This window comes from Platichthys flesus, chromosome 13 (assembly GCF_949316205.1).
Source record: "Platichthys flesus chromosome 13, fPlaFle2.1, whole genome shotgun sequence".
Lineage (NCBI taxonomy): Eukaryota > Metazoa > Chordata > Actinopteri > Pleuronectiformes > Pleuronectidae > Platichthys > Platichthys flesus.
Genome location: NC_084957.1, coordinates 149,942 through 175,627, shown reverse-complemented (window position 1 = coordinate 175,627; position 25,686 = coordinate 149,942). Strand labels below are relative to the sequence as shown.

General features: G+C 50.2%; 1 protein-coding gene across 3 annotated transcripts; it reads right to left on the bottom strand.

Moving 5' to 3' along the window:
- Positions 1–6,305: 6,305 nt before the first annotated feature.
- On the bottom strand, positions 6,306–25,598 carry gtdc1 (glycosyltransferase-like domain containing 1). Of its 3 annotated transcripts, none has more exons than XM_062402889.1 (11): positions 25,467–25,598; positions 23,077–23,264; positions 22,520–22,687; positions 21,547–21,720; positions 14,141–14,203; positions 11,162–11,269; positions 9,795–9,904; positions 9,283–9,427; positions 7,410–7,480; positions 7,226–7,317; positions 6,306–6,881 (listed from the first exon to the last, which is right to left on the bottom strand). In XM_062402889.1, exons 1-11 carry the CDS (start codon positions 25,515–25,517, stop codon positions 6,771–6,773), a joined length of 1,281 nt encoding a protein of 426 aa, XP_062258873.1. In that variant the 5' UTR covers positions 25,518–25,598; the 3' UTR covers positions 6,306–6,770. The 3 variants fall into 3 exon arrangements, with proteins under 3 accessions (XP_062258873.1, XP_062258874.1, XP_062258875.1); XM_062402890.1 differs by lacking the exon at positions 25,467–25,598 and adding an exon at positions 25,315–25,453; XM_062402891.1 differs by lacking the exon at positions 14,141–14,203.
- Positions 25,599–25,686: the final 88 nt, after the last annotated feature.

The window sequence follows — 25,686 nt, the reverse complement described above, 5'->3', positions numbered from 1 at the left end:
TGTGGACAGGTTGGCTCCTTCAGAATAAAAGTCTGCGTTCATGAGAATTTATAATCTGAGTTAATCTGAGACTAAATCTGAACAAATTAAACTCACTTTGGTTTTTAAGCAGCTTTCACGAGTGAAGCACAAAATACCTTTTCTCTGCTGAGGCTCGGCCAGGAGATTAACTTCCTGTCGGAGGATTTCATCGGATGTGGACGTGAAAAAGGTAACGGCATGATGATGATGATGATGAGGATGAAGAAGGAGGAGGAAGAGGCCTCTCTCACTTCATCTCAGATTACAGAGTAGAACTGACCTTTGAATCAAGACATGTCAGTTCTGATTCTATTTGTCTCAAACGTCCTGATGAGAGCAGCAGGAGGACCAGAAGATTCCGACTCAGAGCTTTTAGATTTCTCCTGATAAAAGTCAAATAGTCTCTTATAGTTTCTCAAATTCAAAATAAATCAAATGACATCAGGACATTTTTCTTTTTGTCTCAGTGTTTTTGTCCACGACTCCAGATTCACAGCTGTAATCGTCAGGAAGTAATCAGCCACCGGTCGCTTAAGACGGATTTGATCAAAGTTCTCAGGTCAGCGGCTTTGGACGATTACATTCAGGATCAGGACAGTTCACACAGGACGCTCGGGACACCCGGTCCTGAACCTGTGGACCTTTGCCCTGGGTCTGTTCAGGATCAGGTCTGTTCAGTATCATGTCTGCTCAGGATCCAGTCTGCTCAGGATCAGTTCTGTTTAGGATCAGGTCTGCTCAGGATCCAGTCTGTTCAGGATCAGGTCTGTTCAGGATCAGGTCTGCTCAGGATCTGGTCCGTTCAGGATTAGTTCTGTTCATTGTCATGTCTGCTCAGGATCCAGTCTGTTCAGGATCAGGTCTGTTTAGGATCAGGTCTTTTCAGGATCAGGTCTGTTTAGGATCAGGTCTTTTCAGGATCAGGTCTTTTGCAGGATCAGGTCTGTTCAGGATCAGGTCTGTTCAGGATCAGGTCTTTTCAAGATCAGGTCTTTTGCAGGATCAGGTCTGTTCAGGATCCAGTCGGTTTATAGACAATATATAATTGTTTGTGTTATTTGTTTTAAACTAAATAAAAATGTAACAACTATCAAACTTCTGCTTCAGGATAATTTGAGCACCAGTGAAGAAATGAATCAGGTTTTAAATGGTCTGATCTGGTGTGATCTGGTGTGATCTGGTCTGATATAAAACCATCACGAGTGGAAACCTGTGACTGGTTTCCACTCGAGGTGGGGGTTACAGGAGTAACCCTGCTCGTCGTGTCCTGATGTTTGTGAACAGTCGATGACCTCATCTCCTGCGACACGTTTCCCAGGCGTCAGCTCGGGACCTGAGGGGGGGGGAACAGTTTGACCTGAACGACCTCCAGCGGCTCCTCTTTCTGTTTGTGTTGCTTTTCTTTCCCGAGCGCCGGCGTCTCTCAGGTGTCGGGAATCCTCGGAGCAGCGAGCACGGAGCGGCTGGAAGGTGAAAGTCACTGATACGAGAGCAACACGCCAGGAACGAGTGGAACAGAGGACGATGATACCGAGGAGACGAGAGGAAGACGAGAGGAAGACGAGAGGAAGACGAGCAGCTGAGTAAATACTCTCATCCTCGGCTCACACATGAAACCAGCACCTCACCGGTTCCACCAGGAAACTGTGGCTGACGAGGCCTCGGGCCGGAGTCCCACGTGTTCACATCGGTTAAAGAGTCAAAGGAAGAAAAGTCAAATCAGATTAACTGACAAACTGTTCTTTTCATTATTAATCTGTGAAATGGAAAATCTGATGAATACACTCGGAGTCGGAGGAGACGTCTTCAATCGCCCCGAAGATTGAAAAACAACAAAAATGGAGAAGAAGAAGAAGAAAGCACTGATATACACCCGACCTGCACCCCTCCGAGACACGTCCGGTCTGAGCTCTGGAGCTTCTGTGGACTGTCCAACCCAACCCGGCCTCCTGAGGAAAAAGTCCAGAGGGTCAATGTGAGAGCAGGACATCCTTCAGTGGGACATCACTTCCAGAGGAGCTTTTATTGTGAAAGAACAGGAAAGATAAAACTCTTTGTTTTGACTCTCCGCCTCGGTACATTAAAAAGAGCTTAAATAAAGTCTTTTATTTTGTAATATCTGGATGTCAGTTCCTGTCAGACTGAACCTCCTGGAATCATCGAGCTTTCTCCTGAGATGAAACATGAATGTGTGAATTAACTCAGATTAATCATCTGCGTGAAGCTCTCAGCAAATTAACAGCAACTTTTCGTGCTAATTTGAAGTGTAATCCTGGTGTTGATTGACAGTGTTGTCAGACCTCAGAATAACTCTGCTCTCCAGTGTTCGTGCTCTCTGGATTATTTCAGATTATCTTGTAATTCCTCGTTTAATCTGCTCGAAGATTGAGAGTCGCACTCTGAGATGAAGTGTCAACAGCTGATGAGAAATCATCGTCACTCACTCCACTGAAAAACTTCAGATGGTCACAGATTATCTCACACACACAAAAACAAACACACAAAGACACACACACACACACACATAAAGACACACACCACCACACACACTGTGTTAGTGCCCCATGAGGCCCCAGCCACCTCAGACTACTTGGAGCACGTTCAAACACAACGTGTTTCTGTTGAGTCTGTCACGACTATCTAGCTCACAATAGTCATGACATAGGGAAGACAGACACCATCGGGTAACATTTACCAATTCTCACATTTATTTAACAACATAGATACAAAAGACAAGGGCAGACAGCCTTCCCGCGTCAGGTTGTCAGAGCAGGACAAGAGAGCCTTGAGGTCCCAGGACACCGTTTTTATAGTGATGGCCATCACCTGGAGCCCCGCCCCTCATTAACCACCGCCTGCAATCTCCAGCTCCTCCTATAGGTTGAATGGAGAAACAGGAGTCATGCACACATACAAGCCACAGAGCCTAGTGTCAAAGCCGGGGCGTAACAAGTCATATATCAAAGGCTGAGGGCAGGTGTGACAAAGCCCCCCCCACATTCATCACCACAACATAAAGCAGTTACCATATTATGCTAAGCTACCAGCTAATCAGATGATAAACTAACAGCCTTGTTTCACACTATTTAAAGGTCACGAGCAGCTGACCCGGTTCCCTCACACAGAACCTCTCCTTCAGGAGAGAGAGGATTCAAAGTGAACAGCTAAAGTTAAACTAACTAGCTGCTCAAAAACAGATGGGGAACGAACTGGATCTGCAGCTGCACCAACACACACTGATCAAATCCTCTGATTCCCACCAAGCTGAAGACCTGGCAGCACAGAAGGAAACATGGACTCTTCTCAAGGTCAGGGGTCAACCAGCTGCAGTGAGGCCAAGAGTAACAGCACATATCTCATATGCATCTCAGAGGTATTTCACAGATTCAAATAATAAGAAGCAACAAGAGTTCAGTGATCTATTCTCTGATTTGTCAGTTTGATCCCAAGGAATTGGCACTGGCCACACCCCTTCCTTTAGCCGCATCCTACCTGTGTGGGACAGGATTTCCTGCAGCTGGACATGAGCTGCGAGGGACAGTGTCCCAGCTGCATCCAGATGAGGGAAGAGGATCAAATCAGAATTCTTTTTATTGCCATGTATATTTGCACACACAGGAAATTGCCTTGTCGGGTTGGTGCACTACACAAACAAATATAATAAAAACGATATAAAAACAACAACAATAACGGGTTCTGAACGTGTGACGTGTTCAGAGCGTGTGACGTGTTCTGAACGTCTGACGTGTTCAGAGCGGTGACGTGTTCTGAACGTGTGACGTGTTCTGAACGTCTAACGGGTTCTGAACGTGTGACGTGTTCAGAGCGTGTGACGTGTTCTGACCGCGTGACGTGTTCTGAACGTGTGACGTGTTCTGACTGTGTGACGTGTTCTGAGCGTGTGACGTGTTCTGAACGTGTGACGTGTTCTGAGCGTGTGACGTGTTCTGAGCGTGTGACGGGGTTCTGAACGTGTGACGTGTTCTGAGCGTGTGACGTGTTCTGACTGTGTGACGTGTTCTGAACGTGTGGCGTGTTCAGAGCGTGTGACGTGTTCTGAGCGTGTGACGTGTTCTGAACGTGTGACGTGTTCTGACCGCGTGACGGGTTCTGAACGTGTGACCTGTTCTGAACGTGTGACGTGTTCTAAGTGTGTGACGTGTTCTAAGCGTGTGACGTGTTCAGAGCGTGTGACATGTTCTGAACGTGTGATGTGTTCTGAGCGTGGGACGGGTTCAGAGTGTGTGACGTGTTCTGAACGTGTAACGTGTTCTGACCGTGTGACGGGTTCTGAACGTGTGACCTGTTCTGAACGTGTGACGTGTTCAGAGCGTGTGACGTGTTCTGAACGTTTGACGTGTTCAGAGTGTGTGACGTGTTCTGAGCGTGTGACGTGTTCTGAACGTTTGACGTGTTCAGAGTGTGTGACGTGTTCAGAGCGTGTGACGTGTTCAGAGCGTGTGACGTGTTCTGAACGTGTGATGTGTTCTGAGCGTGTGACGTGTTCTGACTGTGTGACGTGTTCACAGCGGTGACGTGTTCTGAACGTGTGACGTGTTCTAACCGTGTGACGGGTTCTGAATGTGTGACCTGTTCTGAACGTGTGACGTGTTCAGAGCGTGTGACGTGTTCTGAGCGTGTGACGTGTTCTGAACGTGTGGCGTGTTCAGAGCGTGTGACGTGTTCTGAGCGTGTGACGTGTTCTGAAGGTGTGACGTGTTCTGAGCGTGTGACGTGTTCAGAGCGTGTGACGTGTTCTGAACGTGTGACGTGTTCAGAGCGTGTGACGTGTTCTGAACGTGTGACGTGTTCTGAACGTGTGGCGTGTTCAGAGCGTGTGACGTGTTCTGAGCGTGTGACGTGTTCTGAACGTGTGACGTGTTCTGAAGGTGTGATGTGTTCAGAGCGTGTGACGTGTCCTGAACGTGTGACGTGTTCAGAGCGGTGACGTGTTCTGAACGTGTGACGTGTTCTGAACGTGTGGCGTGTTCAGAGCGTGTGACGTGTTCTGAGCGTGTGACGTGTTCTGAACGTGTGACGTGTTCTGAGCGTGTGACGTGTTCAGAGCGTGTGACGTGTTCTGAGCGTGTGACGTGTTCTGAACGTGTGACGTGTTCTGAAGGTGTGATGTGTTCTGAGCGTGTGACGTGTTCAGAGCGTGTGACGTGTCCTGAACGTGTGACGTGTTCAGAGCGGTGACGTGTTCTGAAGGTGTGATGTGTTCTGAACGTGTGACGTGTTCTAAGCGTGTGACGTGTTCTGAGCGTGTGACGTGTTCTGAAGGTGTGATGTGTTCTGAACGTGTGACGTGTTCAGAGCGTGTGACGTGTTCTGAACGTGTGACGTGTTCTGAGCGTGTGACGTGTTCTGAACGTGTGACGTGTTCTGAGCGTGTGACGTGTTCAGAGCGTGTGACGTGTTCAGAGCGTGTGACGTGTTCTGAACGTGTGACGTGTTCTGAGTGTGTGACGTGTTCTGAACGTGTGACGTGTTCTGAGCGTGTGACGTGTTCAGAGCGTGTGACGTGTTCAGAGCGTGTGACGTGTTCAGAGTGTGTGACGTGTTCTGAACATGTGATGTGTTCTGAGCGTGTGACGTGTTCAGAGCGTGTGACGTGTTCTGAACATGTGACGTGTTCTGAGCGTGTGATGTGTTCAGAGCGGTGACGTGTTCTGAGCGTGTGACGTGTTCAGAGCGTGTGACGTGTTCTGAACATGTGACGTGTTCTGAGCGTGTGATGTGTTCAGAGCGGTGACGTGTTCTGAGCGTGTGACGTGTTCTGAGCGTGTGACGTGTTCATTCGCTGCTGGAGGAGACGACTCTACGATCACAGCTGAGTCTCAAACCAGATTCACTCCTGAAGCGTGAAATGAATGTTTCTGCTCTTTGGTGATAATCCAGTTTGGAGAAAAGCCTCAAACCAAAGTGTTCTTTGAATTTCATACGATTCTCTTCTTCTCGGCTGGAGGCTGAAATATTATGTGATTTAAAAACACTGAAGACGCTCCACCCTTCAATTCAAACAGTGGTTTGACTGAACGGATCTACACATGGAAATACTCTACATTCATCATTAATGATTTTAAATATATTGCCCCAAATGAACTGTTGATATAAATATATAATTTAAACTAATGTTTAATACATTATTCATTTCCTATAATTATATTTATCATAATATTCACTTCCCCACTTTGTTTTTGTCCTCAGTAATATATTTTTTTTCGGTCACTCACCGTTAAAACTACTTTTATAATCAAAATGATGAAACTGTTTCACAAACGTAACTCACTCAACATTTTTTATTAAAAAACAAGTAACAATATTTCAGTTCCACAATAATACACTCTTCTTGTTCTATATCTTGATTCTGCTCAGCAGATCACATCATGAGGTCGTGTCGTCATAGTGATGATGTGGGGCCACAGTGTGTGATGTCACTCTCAGGTTCACACCTGGTAACACTGATCACGTGACCTGGTGGACGCAGGTCCATTCACCACAGACTGGCGGCTGTGGTGAAGATCGAACAGGTTTCCAGATTCAGGAAGCGGGGCTGCCAGTTAACACCCCCCCCCCCCTCCCCCCCTCCCCCAATCAGACCCATGAAAGCAGACGTCTCAGTCTCCAGAAGACGGAGACGTTTACAGTTCCAGACTCGGCGTCTCCGGAGCTCAGAGGAACGAGAGACGCTCGTACTGGATGTCACCGCGGCGTTCTGCTCCATCCAGACCTCCAACCATCACCAGCTAATGGACCTCAGCCTCAGACCGGCCTGCGCTGCGTTCAGGGACCTGAGTCTGCAGCAGCATCTCAAAACGATCCTTCAGACGCGTCCAGGAGAAGGAGGAGGTGTCGACCTGCAACACGAGTTAAAGGAGAACTTTGAGATGTCGGAGAATCAGCTGTGATCAACGCGGCCCGGTCCTGGATCTGGTTCTGGTTCCAGACTCAACCTTAACAGAACTTTACAGAACTCTGTTTAGTTTCATCATGAAATCATCACCTCGTTCAAAACTAAACATTGACATTAACCTGTCAATCATCTGATGACATCATCACACTGTCAAACATCAAAGTTTTAATCAAAAAACAAAAGGTTCATTTTATATTTCATCAGAATCAAAGTCTTGAATGACATTGATTTATCACTACAAAATCTAAATGCCTCTTATGAGACGTGTATTTAATACAATGTGGTTACCTTGAGGACATGTCTGCGGGCGAGCTCGGGCCTCCTGCAGAGTTCCTGCAGACGTTTGCACAGCTGCTCAGGTGTGGAGTACAGATACTGTGCTACATGACGAGAAGAAGACGAAGAAGAGGAGGTGAGGGACGGAAGAGTGAGGACACAGACGACAAGAAGACAACAACGTGTCCTTAGTCACCTGGAAATATCTCAGGATACACCAAAGCCTTCGGACACAGAGGAAAACATCCGCAGTGAACAGCTTCCAACCTGAAGACATGAAGACATGAGAAAGTGGCAACATGAGGACGAGAGACAAGAGGACAAACGTTTGTTGCGGCTCAGTTATTTCAAAAACGTTCAGACCAGCTTTGATTTTCCTCTTTTTAATGTTTGTTGTCAAAGATGAATCAACTTCGTCCTGAAAGGTGATGGAGACAACTTCTCACCAATGAAATCCAGAGACAGAGAGACACACAGGGAGAGACAGAGACAGATAGAGAAATAGAGAGAAAGAGACAGACAGAGACAGATAGACAGACAGAGAGAGAGAAAGAGGGAAAGAGGGAAAGAAACAGAGACAGACAGAGAGAAAGAAACAGGGACAGACAGAGACAGATAGACAGACAGAGAGAGACAGAGAGACAGAGACAGAGACGTAGAGAAAGAGAGAGAGACAGTGAGAGAAAGAGAGAGACAGAGAGAGACAGACAGACAGAGAGAGAGAGAGACAGTGAGAGAAAGAGAGAGACAGAGAGAGACAGACAGACAGACAGACAGAGAGAGAGAGAGACAGTGAGAGAAACAGAGACAGACAGACACAGATACAGAGACAGAGAGACACACAGGGACAGACAGAGACAGATAGAGAAACAGAGAGAAAGAGACAGACAGAGACAGATAGACAGACAGAGAGAGAGAAAGAGGGAAAGAGGGAAAGAAACAGAGACAGACAGAGACAGATAGAGAAACAGAGACAGAGAGAAAGAAACAGGGACAGACAGAGACAGATAGACAGACAGAGAGAGAGAGACAGACAGAGACAGAGAGAAAGAAACAGAGACAGACACAGAGAGACAGAGAGACAGAGACAGAGAGAAAGAAACAGAGACAGACAGAGACAGATAGAGAAACAGAGACAGAGAGAAAGAAACAGGGACAGACAGAGACAGATAGACAGACAGAGAGAGAGAGACAGACAGAGACAGAGAGAAAGAAACAGAGACAGACACAGAGAGACAGAGACAGAGAGAAAGAAACAGAGACAGACAGAGACAGATAGAGAGACAGAGAGACAGAGACAGAGAGAAAGAAACAGAGACAGACAGAGAGAGACATAGAGAAAGAAACAGAGACAGATAGACAGACAGAGAGAAAGAGGGAAAGAGGGAAAGAAACAGAGACAGACAGAGAGAAAGAAACAGGGACAGACAGAGACAGATAGACAGACAGAGAGAGACAGAGAGACAGAGACAGAGACGTAGAGAAAGAGAGAGAGACAGTGAGAGAAAGAGAGAGACAGAGAGAGACAGACAGACAGACAGACAGAGAGAGAGAGACAGTGAGAGAAAGAGAGAGACAGAGAGAGACAGACAGACAGAGAGAGAGAGAGACAGTGAGAGAAAGAGAGAGACAGAGAGAGACAGACAGACAGAGAGAGAGAGAAACAGAGAGAGAGAAAGAGAGAGAGACAGAGACAGCTGACGTCATATCTTCATGTTTATGATGAAACTGAGTTTTTCTCATTAACAGAATTTGAACTGTTGAAATCTGTTTTATTAAAGAAGCTCCAGTGATTCAAAGTTCACACATGAATCAGGTGAAGATCACACGCTCACATCAGAGCCCTTTGATTGGCCGAGCTTCAGAGAGCACAGCATCTGGTTGGTTGTTCGGCCTGAAGCTCAGATCCACCTGATGGAGACATGAGAGAGTCGACCAGGTGACTGAAGTCTGAGCTGCAGGCCAATCACAGAGCAGCACACACAGCTCACCCGTGACCCAGGATCAGTGTGAGTAACGTGACTGATTAAAGTGAATGATACTGTGACGTGCGTATGAAGGAAACTCACATGGCGACGCCGAAGAACTCGTGTTTGGCGGTGGAGACGACCACGTCGGCCTCGCACAGAACTCGGAGGTAATCTGACTTCCTGCTCTGAAAGCCCCACGACACCACGTGAGAGTCCAGCTGACGGCGAGCCTCAGAGAAGATGGCTGCGGGGTGAAGAAGAGATAAAAACTCTTTAAATCAGATGTGGATGAGAGTGGATGTTTATGATCGGAGCTCAGACTCAGGTGAATCGATCCTGAGTGACCTCATCACTGAAATCACAGAGGATGGAGATCGTCGTTTCATTTCTCTAAAACACGCACCGTCATTATCACATGATCAGCTGATGATACTGTCGTAAGGATGACGCAGCGCCGACCTCTGACCTCTGTAGCGTCCAATCACACACAAACTGTTTTAAGGACAGAAAAGTCAGAGCAAACTCAGACGTCGCGCTGCTCACTGACCTGTCCATGTGTGTGTCTGTGTGTGTGTGTGAGACTGAGAGTCTCTGTGTGTGTTTGTGTTTACCTGGGATGTCAGTGAATGTCTCTCCGAGCACCGACAGCTTGAAGTTCAGTTGTTTCTCTTTCAGTCTCATGAGTGTTGAGAAGAACAGCTCTGGGTTTTTATCATGTTCCCTTCAAACACACACACAATTCATTTTAGGAACATTAGCAATAAGGCGTCCTGTAAATAAGTTAACTTATAAATTAGTACAGTGTGTGTGTCTGCGTGTTGTACAGTGTGTGCGTTTGTTAGTACAGTGTGTTGTCGTTGGTTTAAACACGCGTTCTCCTCTTTTTTTTTTTTTAACAAATTTTAAACATTTAAACACCTTTTTTTTTCTGATTTGACAACTTTGTGAAACACTTTATTGTACCTTCAATTTTAAACAATCAACACAGACACCGGTCATGTGACATTGGTGTCATGACATCCAGTGGACTCCGGGGGCACGAGGGAGTCGTCGTGGTCGCTGCAGTGAAATAATAAGTGAATCTGTTGGATGTGTCTTCGTCACCACCTGCTGTTTCTCTTTCAATCAGAGTCTGAATCCTGATCAACGTAAATCTCACAAAGACTTACCCCCCCCCCCCCCCCCCCGGGCATTGCAGCGTCTTCACCTGGAACAGCTGTTCAGCCCCCACACACACCCCCACGCTCCCCCGCAGCAGCAGCAATAAGACGGAGCTGTAATCTGAGGATCCAGGCCACACACAGATTAAACATAAAAACAGATGAGATGAGCGAAGCTTCAATCTGAGAGATTAACTGAAATCCTCCATCCGACCAGAATAAAAGCAGCGTGCTCGCCGGCCGCAGATTTAATCCATCTGTGTGTTTTGCTCAGTTGAGAGCAGATTACACGACGCTGCTTTGTCACTGATACAAGAGAAGGTGGAAAACACGAGGAAACGCTCGACTTCATGTTTCATAATCTGATTTAAAAACACGTCCGACTCGTCTTTTCTCTCAAACATCAGTCTGACGTCGGGAGCCTCATTTGGCTTTTTTCTTTTATTCAAAAACTTAATTTACACATTTTCATCTTGAGTCTGACTTTGTTTTATATTAGACATAAACAACTTTATTCAATAAATATAATTCTTTGTTCGTGTCATCAGCTTTACATACATTCTTATAAATGAGGGTTAGCCCAGACCCTAAAGTTAACCCTCAAATAAAATCATTTTATTCATAAGGTTTCTAATCAACTACGATTGTTGTCATAGCAACCATTTCAAGGTAAATTACAACTTATTTGAAAATATCGATTTTCTTTGTGATTTTATTTCAATTTATAAAAAATATGACTGGTTCCTGGTATTAAAGTCTTTTTAAACTGAGGTGTTTTAGTCATCATGTCTGTAAAAACCCGAACCCAGAGAACTCACCATCGATGAGGCCACACGATGTGCAGAGGTTTGAACTGGTCTCCAGAGTCCTGGTCTGAAACTGGTTCCAGGTCATGTTCCACTGTGGCCGGATGTGGATCCTCAGACCTGTTGGAAAAATAAATCCTAATAAAGATGATTTAACTCAGATAACTATATTTATTATACTGATTATGAGAATCATTAAAACAATAAAACCTCATCTCTATTGGGTTTGATTTCATATAGATTCATTTCACACCAACTAAATTATTATAAATATTTATATCACTCAATTCGAATGAAGTGTTGGAGTCAGGGGTGATGGAGCGTAGGACTGACGGAGCGTCGGGGTGATGCAGCGTCGGGGTAACGGAGCTGCGGGTGCCGGAGCTTCGGGTGACGGAGCGTCGGGTGATGGAGTGTCGGGGTGACGGAGCGATGAATCAGAGTGACGGAGCGTCGGGCTGACGGAGCGTCGGGGTGACGGAGCGTCGGGGTGACGGAGCGTCGGGTGACGGAGCATCGGGTGACGGAGCTGCAGGTGCCGGAGCTTCGGGTGACGGAGCGTCGGGTGATGGAGTGTCGGGGTGACGGAGCGATGAATCAGAGTGACGGAGCGTCGGGCTGACGGAGCGTCGGGGTGACGGAGCGTCGGGTGACGGAGCATCGGGTGACGGAGCTGCAGGTGCCGGAGCTTCGGGTGACGGAGCGTCGGGTGATGGAGTGTCGGGGTGACGGAGCGATGAATCAGAGTGACGGAGCGTCGGGCTGACGGAGCGTCGGGTGACGGAGCGTCGGGTGACGGAGCGTCGGGGTGACGGAGCGTCGGGTGACGGAGCGTCCGGGTGACGGAGCGTCGGGTGAAGGAGCGTCGGGTGACGGAGCGTCGGGTGACGGAGCGTCCGGGTGACGGAGCGTAGGGTGACGGAGCGTCGGGGTGACGGAGCGTCAGGGTGATGCAGCGTCGGGCTGACAGAGCATCTGGGTGACGAAGCGATGAATCAGGGTGACGGAGTGTCGGGGTGACGGAGCGTCGGGTGACGGAGCGTCAGGTTGACGGAGCGTCGGGTGACGGAGCGTCGGGTGACGGAGCGTCAGGGTGATGCAGCGTCGGGCTGACAGAGCATCTGGGTGACGAAGCGATGAATCAGGGTGACGGAGTGTCGGGGTGACGGAGCGTCGGGGTGACGGAGCGTCGGGGTGATGGAGCATCCGGGTGACGGAGCGTCGGGTGACGGAGTGTCGGGTGACGGAGCGTCGGGGTGACGGAGCGTCGGGGTGACGGAGCGTCGGGTGACGGAGCGTCGGGTGACGGAGCGTCCGGGTGACGGAGCGTCGGGTGACGGAGCGTCCGGGTGACGGAGTGTCGGGTGACGGAGCGTCGGGGTGACGGAGCGTCGGGGTGATGGAGCGTCGGGTGACGGAGCGTCGGGTGACGGAGCGTCGGGTGACGGAGCGTCCGGGTGACGGAGTGTCGGGTGACGGAGCGTCGGGGTGACGGAGCGTCGGGGTGATGGAGCGTCGGGTGACGGAGCGTCGGGTGACGGAGCGTCGGGTGACGGAGCGTCCGGGTGACGGAGCGTCGGGGTGACGGAGCGTCGGGGTGACGGAGCGTTGGGGTGACGGAGCGTTGGGGTGACGGAGCGTCGGGGTGACGGAGCGTCGGGTGACGGAGCGTCCGGGTGACGGAGCGTCCGGGTGACGGAGCGTCGGGTGACGGAGCGTCGGGTGACGGAGCGTCGGGTGACGGAGCGTCGGGTTGACGGAGCGTCGGGTGACGGAGCGTCGGGGTGACGGAGCGTCAGGGTGATGGAGCATCCGGGTGACGGAGCGTCGGGTGACGGAGCGTCGGGTGACGGAGTGTCGGGTGACGGAGCGTCGGGGTGACGGAGCGTCGGGGTGACGGAGCGTCGGGTGACGGAGCGTCGGGTGACGGAGCGTCGGGGTGACGGAGCGTCGGGTGACGGAGCGTCCGGGTGACGGAGTGTCGGGTGACGGAGCGTCGGGGTGACGGAGCGTCGGGTGACGGAGCGTCGGGTGACGGAGCGTCCGGGTGACGGAGCGTCGGGTGACGGAGCGTCCGGGTGACGGAGCGTCGGGGTGATGGAGCGTCGGGTGACGGAGCGTCGGGTGACGGAGCGTCGGGTGACGGAGCGTCCGGGTGACGGAGCGTCGGGGTGACGGAGCGTCGGGGTGACGGAGCGTCGGGGTGACGGAGCGTCGGGGTGACGGAGCGTCCGGGTGACGGAGCGTCCGGGTGACGGAGCGTCGGGTGACGGAGCGTCGGGTGACGGAGCGTCCGGGTGACGGAGTGTCGGGTGACGGAGCGTCGGGGTGACGGAGCGTCGGGGTGATGGAGCGTCGGGTGACGGAGCGTCGGGTGACGGAGCGTCGGGTGACGGAGCGTCCGGGTGACGGAGCGTCGGGGTGACGGAGCGTCGGGGTGACGGAGCGTCGGGGTGACGGAGCGTCGGGGTGACGGAGCGTCGGGGTGACGGAGCGTCGGGTGACGGAGCGTCCGGGTGACGGAGCGTCCGGGTGACGGAGCGTCGGGGTGACGGAGCGTCGGGTGACGGAGCGTCGGGTGACGGAGCGTCCGGGTGACGGAGCGTCGGGTGACGGAGCGTCGGGGTGACGGAGCGTCGGGGTGACGGAGCGTCGGGTGACGGAGCGTCGGGTGACGGAGCGTCGGGTGACGGAGCGTCCGGGTGACGGAGCGTCGGGGTGACGGAGCGTCGGGGTGACGGAGCGTCGGGGTGACGGAGCGTCGGGGTGACGGAGCGTCGGGGTGACGGAGCGTCGGGGTGACGGAGCGTCGGGTGACGGAGCGTCCGGGTGACGGAGCGTCCGGGTGACGGAGCGTCGGGTGACGGAGCGTCGGGTGACGGAGCGTCGGGTGACGGAGCGTCGGGGTGACGGAGCGTCGGGTGACGGAGCGTCGGGGTGACGGAGCGTCGGGTGACGGAGCGTCGGGTGACGGAGCGTCGGGGGGTCTACCTGTGAGTTTGAGGCTCATCACTGTTCTGCTGCTCACGGACCAGTTTGTGTTTGGGCATCAGTCTAACACACAAAGAGAAAGAAACAGCTGTTTGCTCATCACACTCATTACAACTGAAACACAAACAGAGCAGCTTCTGTGGACACGAAGGAGGACAGGGGGAGGACAGGAGGACTGACAGGGGGAGGAGGACAGGAGGAGGAGGACAGGAGGAGGACGGACAGGAGGAGGACGGACAGGAGGACAGGGGGAGGAGGACAGGAGGAGGACAGGAGGAGGACAGGAGGAGGACGGACAGGAGGACAGGGGGAGGAGGACAGGAGGAGGACAGGAGGAGGACAGGAGGAGGACGGACAGGAGGAGGACTGGAGGAGGACAGGGGGAGGAGGACAGGAGGAGGACAGGAGGACTGACAGGGGGAGGAGGACAGGAGGACTGACAGGGGGAGGAGGACAGGAGGACTGACAGGGGGAGGAGGACAGGAGGAGGACAGGAGGAGGACAGGAGGAGGACAGGAGGAGGAGGACAGGAGGAGGACTGACAGGAGGAGGACGGACAGGAGGAGGACGGACAGGAGGACAGGGGGAGGAGGACAGGAGGAGGACAGGAGGAGGACAGGAGGAGGACGGACAGGAGGAGGACTGGAGGAGGACAGGGGGAGGAGGACAGGAGGAGGACAGGAGGAGGAAAGGAGGAGGACAGGAGGAGGACTGACAGGAGAAGGACTGGAGGAGGACAGGGGGAGGAGGACAGGAGGAGGACTGACAGGAGGAGGACGGACAGGAGGAGGACGGACAGGAGGACAGGGGGAGGAGGACAGGAGGAGGACAGGAGGAGGACAGGAGGAGGACAGGAGGAGGACTGACAGGAGGAGGACGGACAGGAGGAGGACGGACAGGAGGACAGGGGGAGGAGGACAGGAGGAGGACAGGAGGAGGACAGGAGGAGGACGGACAGGAGGAGGACTGGAGGAGGACAGGGGGAGGAGGACAGGAGGAGGACAGGAGGAGGAAAGGAGGAGGACAGGAGGAGGACGGACAGGAGGAGGACTGGAGGAGGACAGGGGGAGGAGGACAGGAGGAGGACAGGAGGACTGACAGGGGGAGGAGGACAGGAGGACTGACAGGGGGAGGAGGACAGGAGGACTGACAGGGGGAGGAGGACAGGAGGAGGACAGGAGGAGGACAGGAGGAGGACAGGAGGAGGAGGACAGGAGGAGGACTGACAGGAGGAGGACGGACAGGAGGAGGACGGACAGGAGGACAGGGGGAGGACGGACAGGAGGAGGACTGGAGGAGGACAGGGGGAGGAGGACAGGAGGAGGACAGGAGGACTGACAGGGGGAGGAGGACAGGAGGACTGACAGGGGGAGGAGGACAGGAGGACTGACAGGGGGAGGAGGACAGGAGGAGGACAGGAGGAGGACAGGAGGAGGACAGGAGGAGGAGGACAGGAGGAGGACTGACAGGAGGAGGACGGACAGGAGGAGGACGGACAGGAGGACAGGGGGAGGAGGACAGGAGGAGGACAGGAGGAGGACAGGAGGAGGACGGACAGGAGGAGGACTGGAGGAGGACAGGGGGAGGAGGACAGGAGGAGGACAGGAGGAGGAAAGGAGGAGGACAGGAGGAGGACTGACAGGAGAAGGACTGGAGGAGGACAGGGGGAGGAGGACAGGAGGAGGACTGACAGGAGGAGGACGGACAGGAGGAGGACGGACAGGAGGACAGGGGGAGGAGGACAGGAGGAGGACAGGAGGAGGACAGGAGGAGGACAGGAGGAGGAGGACGGACAGGAGGAGGACGGACAGGAGGAGGACGGACAGGAGGACAGGAGGAGGACGGACAGGAGGACAGGGGGAGGAGGACAGGAGGAGGACAGGAGGAGGACAGGAGGAGGACGGACAGGAGGACAGGGGGAGGAGGACAGGAGGAGGACAGGAGGAGGACAGGAGGAGGACGGACAGGAGGAGGACTGGAGGAGGACAGGGGGAGGAGGACAGGAGGAGGACAGGAGGACTGACAGGGGGAGGAGGACAGGAGGACTGACAGGGGGAGGAGGACAGGAGGACTGACAGGGGGAGGAGGACAGGAGGAGGACAGGAGGAGGACAGGAGGAGGACAGGAGGAGGAGGACAGGAGGAGGACTGACAGGAGGAGGACGGACAGGAGGAGGACGGACAGGAGGACAGGGGGAGGAGGACAGGAGGAGGACAGGAGGAGGACAGGAGGAGGACGGACAGGAGGAGGACTGGAGGAGGACAGGGGGAGGAGGACAGGAGGAGGACAGGAGGAGGAAAGGAGGAGGACAGGAGGAGGACTGACAGGAGAAGGACTGGAGGAGGACAGGGGGAGGAGGACAGGAGGAGGACTGACAGGAGGAGGACGGACAGGAGGAGGACGGACAGGAGGACAGGGGGAGGAGGACAGGAGGAGGACAGGAGGAGGACAGGAGGAGGACAGGAGGAGGACTGACAGGAGGAGGACGGACAGGAGGAGGACGGACAGGAGGACAGGGGGAGGAGGACAGGAGGAGGACAGGAGGAGGACAGGAGGAGGACGGACAGGAGGAGGACTGGAGGAGGACAGGGGGAGGAGGACAGGAGGAGGACAGGAGGAGGAAAGGAGGAGGACAGGAGGAGGACTGACAGGAGGAGGAAAGGAGGACTGACAGGGGGAGGAGGACAGGAGGACTGACAGGGGGAGGAGGACAGGAGGAGGAAAGGAGGACTGACAGGGGGAGGAGGACAGGAGGACTGACAGGGGGAGGAGGACAGGAGGACTGACAGGGGGAGGAGGACAGGAGGAGGAAAGGAGGAGGACAGGAGGAGGACAGGAGGAGGAAAGGAGGAGGACAGGAGGAGGACTGACAGGAGAAGGACTGGAGGAGGACAGGGGGAGGAAAGGAGGAGGACAGGAGGAGGACTGGAGGACAGGAGGAGGAGAGGAGGACAGGAGGAGGACTGGAGGAGGACAGGAGGAGGACTGACAGGAGAAGGACAGGAGGAGGACTGGAGGACAGGAGGAGGAGAGGAGGACAGGAGGAGGACAGGAGGAGGAGAGGAGGACTGGAGGAGGACAGGAGGAGGACTGACAGGAGAAGGACAGGAGGAGGACTGGAGGACAGGAGGAGGAGAGGAGGAAAGGAGGAGGACAGGGGGACAGAGTGGTTTGCTCGCTGCCTCTGTAAAAACATGATTCAATAATCCAATTTAGAAATGAGATGTTTGACCAGATGCATGAAAACATGACTGTGTCCACGTGTGTGTGTGTGTGGGGGGGGGGGGGGATCAATTATGTTAAATCAACAGTGATCCGTGTGATGACGTCACCTCTGAGTTTGATGAAGATCAAAATCACTTCACTTCTTTACTTTATTAAAAACAGAGTCTAACGCTACAGTCAAACCGTCGTCATGGCGTCGAACCGCACAAAAAGGAGGAAAAACTGTGACATGAACCAAGAATCAGCTGATCAGATCCTGAACCAGATCCCGAACCAGATCCTGAACCAGATCCCGAACCAAATCCCAAACCAGATCCTGAACCAGATCCCGAACCAGATCCCGAACCAGATCCCGAACCAAATCCCGAACCAGATCCCGAACCAGATCCCGAACCAGATCCCGAACCAGATCCCGAACCAGATCCCGAACCAGATCCCGAACCAAATCCCGAACCAAATCCCGAACCAGATCCCGAACCAGATCCCGAACCAGATCCCGAACCAAATTCTGAACCAGATCCTGAACCAGATCCTTATGACAGCAGACCCTGTGTGTGTTTGTAGTTACTGTGATCACAACTAGGGATGTCACGAGAGCCGACACTTTCGATACTAAAATAACAAAACACAGACGATGCCCATTTTTTTGAAGCACCATAAGAACCGTGAGCACCGATGCTAGCTGCGCCTCTTCTGGAGCTGCGGCGCTGATCTGTGAGCAGCTGAGACCAGAGAAACTCTGTGTTTTCACTGTTTCCACTGATAAGAAGCAGCCGGTCAGTCAGTGAGCGCCTGCTTCACGTGAACGAGCCCCCCCCCCCCCCCCCGCTCACTAGCTCAGAGACACAGCCTCTATCTCGCGCGCGCATGACGGCCTGACACGATGATGATTTAAAAATGAACGTGACTTTCACTCACGTTCAACATATGAACTGCACAGGGAGCCACCTCAGAGGCTGAAGAGCCGCAGGTTGCCGCCCCCTGCTCTGGAGGATGACGTGAAGTGTTTTTTTATCGTGGCATCGAGAGTCGTGTTATTTTACTGGTATTGGCACCGACTACTGGATTTTTGGTATCGTGAGACCCCTAATCACAACTCATGAGTTAAAGTTCCCCAGCGCACACACACACAAAGTCATCACATGGAATCTGCTGTGAATGTGTGTGCTTTATTTCTAAAATCCTCACAAAGCACTGAGGTTCCCAAACTAAATTTAAAGAACAGTTTCTGTCTCGTCTGAAGAACTAACAGAAACTCTTGATTTGACCTTTCAGTCAAACGAAAGCCAGCTCTGATTGGTCAAACCGTGAAAAGCATCTGGGACGATTACAGACTTCTAACAGAGCAGGTCGAACTTACATCCTCCACCTGTTTCCAAAGCTCTGCTTCATCTGGAACAGCCAACCAACAGATGAGATCCACAGAACAGAACACAAGAACCAAAACAGAACAGACTGTGGTGTCATGTAAACCCAAATAGAGCAGAACCATCATCAGACTGGTTTAAAACAAAGGTTTTATTGGATTCACAGTTTCACACCTGACGCCCAGCAGAACCCCAAAGCTGCACAAAGACACAGAAGAGAAGACTGGAGTCTGTCCAGAATCAGACACCTGCTGATCACGTGGTGTCCACATTAATCTGGTTTCAGTCAGGGACAAGTGGACGTCCTGCTGCTCAGCTGTGATGGATGTGATGTCTTTGTGTCCCGCTGCAGGTTTCTACCCGCTCAGGTCAATCACTATTAAATTACAAAAGTCCTCCACTCAAAGGCCGATTGATAGATGGATACGACAACCAGCGACCACAAAGACGCCTCAGACTCACCACAAAAGACACGGTTTCCTTTCTTCTTTTAGAACACAGGAGAATTGTTTAACCCTGAATCACTTCACTGACACAAACTGATCTGAAGAACAAATGTTGGTTTGAGCCCAAGAATAATTTCTGATTAAAACTAGAAAACAAAGCGTGATTATCGTGTCTCAGAAGGAAGCTGAGAAACTCGTCCATTTGTTCCCTCCAGACTGGACCAGTGTTAGTCTTTATTATCAGGACGTCCCAGGGAGTCTGTGAGAAGCTCCAGTTGGTCCTCATCTCACTGCTCTGAGCTTCTCTGCACTGGCTCCCTGTGAAACTCTGAATATCAAGATCGTGCTCCTCACGTGGAAAGATCTGAACAACCAAACCCTTCATATATCAAAGAGCTCATAACACTGTCCTGTCCTGATAGATCACTGCTCTCCCTAAACACAGGTTCTCTGGTGGTTCTAGAGTCTGTCAGAGCAGAACAGGAGGTAGAACCTTCAGCTGCCAGGCTCCTCTCCTGTGGAACCAGCTCCCACTCTGGGTTCTACAGTCTGACACCATCTCTACATTTAAGCTTAAACTTAAAACGTTCCTCTTTCATAAAGTCTATAGTTCTGGATCAGGTCCTGAACCATCCCATGCTGCTATAGGTCTGGACTGAAGGAGAACTCCCACCATGCACCGTCCTGGGAGATGGATCCTCACATGTGTCTCTGAGGTTTCTACCTTCTTTACCTGTTAAAAGGGTTTTTAGTAGTTTGACTCTTGTTGAGGTCTAAGCACAGAGGATGTCTCACATTGTTAAAGCCAATGAGACAAATTGTGATTTGTAAATATGGGCTTTACAAATAAAATTTGATTGATTGATGAACTGAGGGGGAACTCCCATCTACTCGACAAATTAAACAAATTATCATGGTGTTTCTGCTACAATATAAAAAAAGGAATGAAATGAAAAAGGATTGCCTCTAGGGTTAGGGTTTCTCAGGACCAGCCAGCAACAGACTCTCATTCTCTGATGTTTTGTAATCACTCACACGTAGAAATGATCTTAACAAAAACCTTCCAAATTCAAATTTATGTTCCTGGATAAAGGGCCGTCATTTCTTCAATGCGTCATAATCTGTAATAATCGTCGGATCATGAATCTGGATCGTTCTGGATCGTTCATGTGTCTCATCAACTCTCGTGAGAATCAAACAACACAAAGTAAAGTTCACACATGCACACAACAAACCCACGTTGCTGCACCAGGGCGCCTGTTCACTCACTGTGATGATGCTGGACAGTTAACAATGAGCTTTACACTGTGATAACCAACCACAGTTTTAATGATGAGTGAAACTTCACATGGCAATACTAACCGTCTGGAATTTCACCGTGGTTAATTGTAAAACCAGTAATCATTTCATCTTTTTATTTGAGTAATGCCCAGAGAAAATCTTCAGTTAAAACTATTCAAAGAGAAAAACTGTTAATTATTCGTTTGTTAATGTACAACAGGTCAACTGAACATGAAATAATGTGAAATCATCTGTATCCAACAACAAAAGCATTAATCTTTAGATGAAGCCTTCTTTTTAAAAAAAACTGAAATAGTTTAGTTTCTTCCAAGTTTTTTTCCTCCATGAATCTGAAGACATCCCCCTCCTTCCCCCCGCCAGGTTTCTGTGAGCGATTTATTTTCAAAGCGTCGGACTCAGTGTTGGACGACCGCGGGCGTGAGGGGGGGGATTGTCGTCCATGCATATAATCACTTACTTACACTCTGTGGATCAGACACATTAACATCTGAAAATGAGCCGAGAAACACTGGAGGGAAGAGAGGAGTCATCCTGCAGCTCACTGACATGACCACCACTACATAACAGAAACACAACCAACTATACAGCACACATACAACCAACACACAGATTCTAACCCTCCAGAGGAAATAATGAACCCTCTGAAACATGTGACACAAATAAATACGTCACAATCGCACAGTCTGTCATTGCAACCTCGGCCGGCGATGATAAGTCTGAATGAGAGTTGTGATGCGCAGTCCACCTTTGAAACCAACAGGGGTCAATAAACACAAGAACAAATATTATAAAAATACATATATGTTTATCGTCATCTTTAATGGTGGAAAATAAAGTTTAACAGCTATTGCGAAAGCAGTAGCTTGAGGTGGAGCTTTAACATAACTGACTTTTGAAAAACAGACGACACGTTCCAAACCGACGTGTTTAAAACCCACCAACAGATTTCAAAATGAAGTGTCTCTGCTGTTTGAAGGGAAGTCCTCATCAAACCCTGCTGCTGTTGAAGCTGAATGTAAGTGGAATAACCTTGGGGGGGGGGGGGGGGGGGGGGGGTCTCACTGACCTGCTGACGTCAGGAAACTGAAGAGGGAAGCTCAGGACCACACACTTGGGACGGATCAGCTGCTCGAGGTCTTTGGGTCGATGGTCAGGAATCTTTTTCATGAAGGAGGAGATAGACGTCAGGAAGGAATCCATGTTGAAGAACGAGTTGAACACGACTACGTCTGCTACCAGGCTGGAGGACAAAGAGAGAGACAGACAGAGAGAGTTAGAGAGACAGGTGAAGACCGAACAGGAAGTCACTCAGATGTGAAGCTTCTTGAATTCCTTTTACAGATCTGTCGTATTTTCTGGTTGTGTGTGGTTTGTTTTCTTTGATGATGACGTTAAGTTTGACTTTGATCCTGAAATACTTTGTGGTTGGTTTTGAGCTGATCAGCTGATCGATCAATGTTTCATCCCGGATAGATCCATCCATCATCCACTTTGTGGTCGGACTTTGTTTCTCTGAACTCCATCCAAAGTAGTATGGCTGTGGTCCAATCAGAGGAGTCCTAATGATCTGTGGTGTTACTTGATTCCACTGTAACATCGTTAGTGGAGACGGAGGACGGACACTTATTGACGAGCTGCTCTGCCGATCAACAACAATCAGTTTTCAGTTACTGAGCTGCTCTTTACTGCGATACGTCTGATTAATGAACCACTTTGATTACTCGCACAGCAGCACGTCAACCCAATTAACCAATCGTGTCAGGCCAGGTCATTAACCAATCACATTCAGCCTGACATGCTCATGAAGACAAACGCTGTGAGCTGACGATTAATGACATTCATGATTTTATTTCGGTAAACGAATTTATGAGTTAAACGTTATTTTAACAGTGACGTCAACTTCGTGTCTGAGCCAAATGAAACACAAAGTGAACCTAAAAAACCCAGATGTAGCAGAACCTTCTGTCCGACGGAGGTGGAACCAGCGAGCCAGCTGTTTGTCGTGTTCAATCACTGTATAAAGACAGAAGCACTCCTACCATGACAGAACCTGGTTGTATCCGTACTGGAAGTCTCTCTCCTGGTCTTTGCGGACCGGATAAACCAGCTGGTTCTCATGGAAGTAGAGGATCTTCTTCAGTCGAGCCAGATCAGGTCTGAGAGCCACCAGCTCACACAGGTTCAGGACCGAGCTGCTGAAAAGAACCCTGCAGAGACAAACACGTTAAGATGTTCAGGTCTAGAACCTGGACTTAGACCGGCTGAGATTCAACCTGGAAGTCCAGAAGAAGAGTCACAACACACCCTAACCCTAACAACTTTGACTTGAGTTAAAACAACACAGGAAGTTCCCCCTCAGTCAAGAGACTTGCTATATGGAACCGGACTCCTGATCCACTTCAGTGTCACAGACCTGAAAGTGTGTAGGTCCAATGTAAGGGCCCGATCACACATACACAAACATATCAATGGTGAACCTTCACCTTCCGCTTATTTCCAATCTATGCTATCAAGTGGTAAATAAAACATTTGCTTCCTGTGGCAAGGCAATCCAGTGTGGCTTCAAGTGGCGTTCAGCTCCAGGTGCTAGGCTCACCTGTATGTTGGGCAGGTGGGGATGGTCTGGCTGAAGTACAGTGCTGCTATTCTCGCCCTCCAGTGCCACTTCTTGGCGGGGAGTGTGAAGACGCAGCAGTCGATGATATTTTCATTCAGAAGATCGATCAGCTGTTTGTGAGATCCACCATAGAACGGCTCCACCAGCAGGATGCTGGGAGACGAGCTCTGACAGAGATGGGACCAGGGTTATTGATCATATTGCTCTGGAAAAAGATGATAGCTGAGATTGATTGTTGTAAATATGGGATGTTTAAACATCATCTACAGTGTACAACTTTGTTTGATGCTGTTGCCAAAATAGTACACAAATATAAATGTGACCTGATGGTGGCGCTCTATGAAAAGTCTGAGGCGAATCATTACAGCAGATATAAAATAATGATTTAAGTTTGACTGTTTTAATAGTTTTATACAGATTTTTTTCATAAGTTTTTAATAAAGTAAAACAACAGGTTTAGTTCTTTATAACTCAGGTCACGACCTCAGCGTGACTGACGAGCCTGATGGAAACGCTGCAGCCGTAGACTCAGCAGTTAAATGTGAACTATTGTTGAGGTTGAGCACAATGAGGCAGTAATCTGAGCACGTCCTGGTGAAGAAGAGCGTCCATTATGATGAGCAGGAGGAAGTGGACGACTTACATTCCCTGAGCTTTCTGTTCTTCCTCTGAATTCCAGCCCGCCTCCATTTAGCTGCCCACAATGAGCGCTAATGCAGCAGCGGCGGCTGCGAGCGGCGCCCACAGACGCTCAGTCGCTCTATCTGCTGCTGCAGCGCCACACTCATATCAGCAGCAGGAAATGAGCTGACGACAGATAACAGCCTGTGGTCCAGCAGAGGTCACAAATAAAAATCTGATTGGAAACAGAGACTTAATGTCGGCCATTGTGCTGAAAGAGTTCCATCTATTTCCTGAATGATGTCAAAATAATTGAAAATGTGGACGAGTTGATTAACTCGTGACCTTTCGGGTTAAAAAAAAGGAGAAACAGTTTCAGTGTTTCTAAGAGAAAGAAAAATAACTGATGATATTTTATCTATTTACAAAACATATATAGATCTCCATTCTTTTATTTAAAAACCATACATTTTAACATATATAAATTTGTATTACTTATATAATTTTATTTCTGTCTCTTTAATATCTGACCCCTCACACTTATGTCACGACCCCTGCCTCAGGTTGAGAACCACTAGTCAATTATAATATATTAATCCCTATAATTAATTATTATTATTATAATCAATTAAGTTTTATCAATGAATTTAGCCAGGAACCTTTATCTTCCCTTATTAATTAGTTAGTTATTAGTTATTATTATGAATTTCATTGTTGGAAAGGTTTCAACAAAAAAAAAGGTTAGGGTTAGCAAGTAACAATCATTAACAATTATGAATTTCACAATGACCAAACCAACTTGATTTTCAATTCAATCTGCTCAGTTGTTATTTCTGTGAGTAAGTGATGATTAAATGTTTCCTCTGTATGAACTGAAAACAGCTTCTCCTTCTCCTCTCTGCTTGACCCTGTGACCTTTTCCATCAGGTCACAGAATAGAGGTCAGGAGAGGAGAGTATTCAGACTCACATGTGTAAACATCTGTCATCAGTAGCATGATGTCATCATTCAGATCAATGAGCTGATCACGGGTCAATCGATCAATGTTCAAGAGTCCACCTGAGACAGAGTCCAGAGACAAACACTGAGTCCACCTGAGACAGAGTCCAGAGACAAACACTGAGTCCACCTGAGACAGAGTCCAGAGACAAACACTGAGTCCACCTGAGACAGAGTCCAGAGACAAACACTGAGTCCACCTGAGACAGATTCCAGAGACAAACACTGAGTCCACCTGAGACAGAGTCCAGAGACAAACACTGAGTCCACCTGAGACAGAGTCCAGAGACAAACACTGAGTCCACCTGAGACAGAGTCCAGAGACAAACACTGAGTCCACCTGAGAAATAGGCAGCTGGATTTGATTATAGATACAGGTTTTCTTTATGATGTGAATATTCTGTGTGGAGACGTCTCTGCCGGTTAATACGAGGTTATTAGTGTCTCTGCATGTCAATGGGTGAATCATTTAAATGTGTGTAAACGTTTCTCTGAACGGACAAGCTAACTTTCTGTCTGTCAGTTCAGTTAGATGTTAGCTCTGTTAGCTTTTAGTTCAGTTAGCTGTTAGCTCAGTTGGATGTTAGCTCTGTTTACCATTAGCTAACAGCTGACTAGCCTCCTCCTGTCGGTATAAAGACCCCACCTCCCCGGGTGTGTTCCCGGGGGAGACCCGATGACGGAGCCCTCACTGGGACACAGACTCATATTGACGGGGAAGTGACGGGGAAGTGACCCGCTGCACTCACCTCTGACTCCATGAGTCCAGCTCGCAGGACTTGAACGGTGCTACACGTCATCACGTATTTTGAAACCGGGTCCTGACGTTCTGTCCCCGCCCCCTGCTCTGTGTCAACAATTTATTGTTGGAGCAAACACTTACCATACACTAACCATAAGCTAAACCATAAACTAACCATAAGCTAACCATACACTTACCATACGCTAACCATAAGCTAACCATAAGCT

What these genes read in the sequence shown, in the direction of transcription:
- gtdc1 (XM_062402889.1), bottom strand. Translation starts at nt 25,517, where the DNA reads ATGACGTGTAGCACCGTTCAAGTCCTGCGAGCTGGACTCATGGAGTCA. An exon ending in CTGGACTCATGGAGTCAGAG is followed by an intron (nt 23,265 to 25,466) that starts GTGAGTGCAGCG and finishes CATCTCTGTCAG; the next exon opens with AGCTCGTCTCCCAGCATCCT. An exon ending in TACAACCAGGTTCTGTCATG is followed by an intron (nt 21,721 to 22,519) that starts GTAGGAGTGCTT and finishes TTTGTCCTCCAG; the next exon opens with CCTGGTAGCAGACGTAGTCG.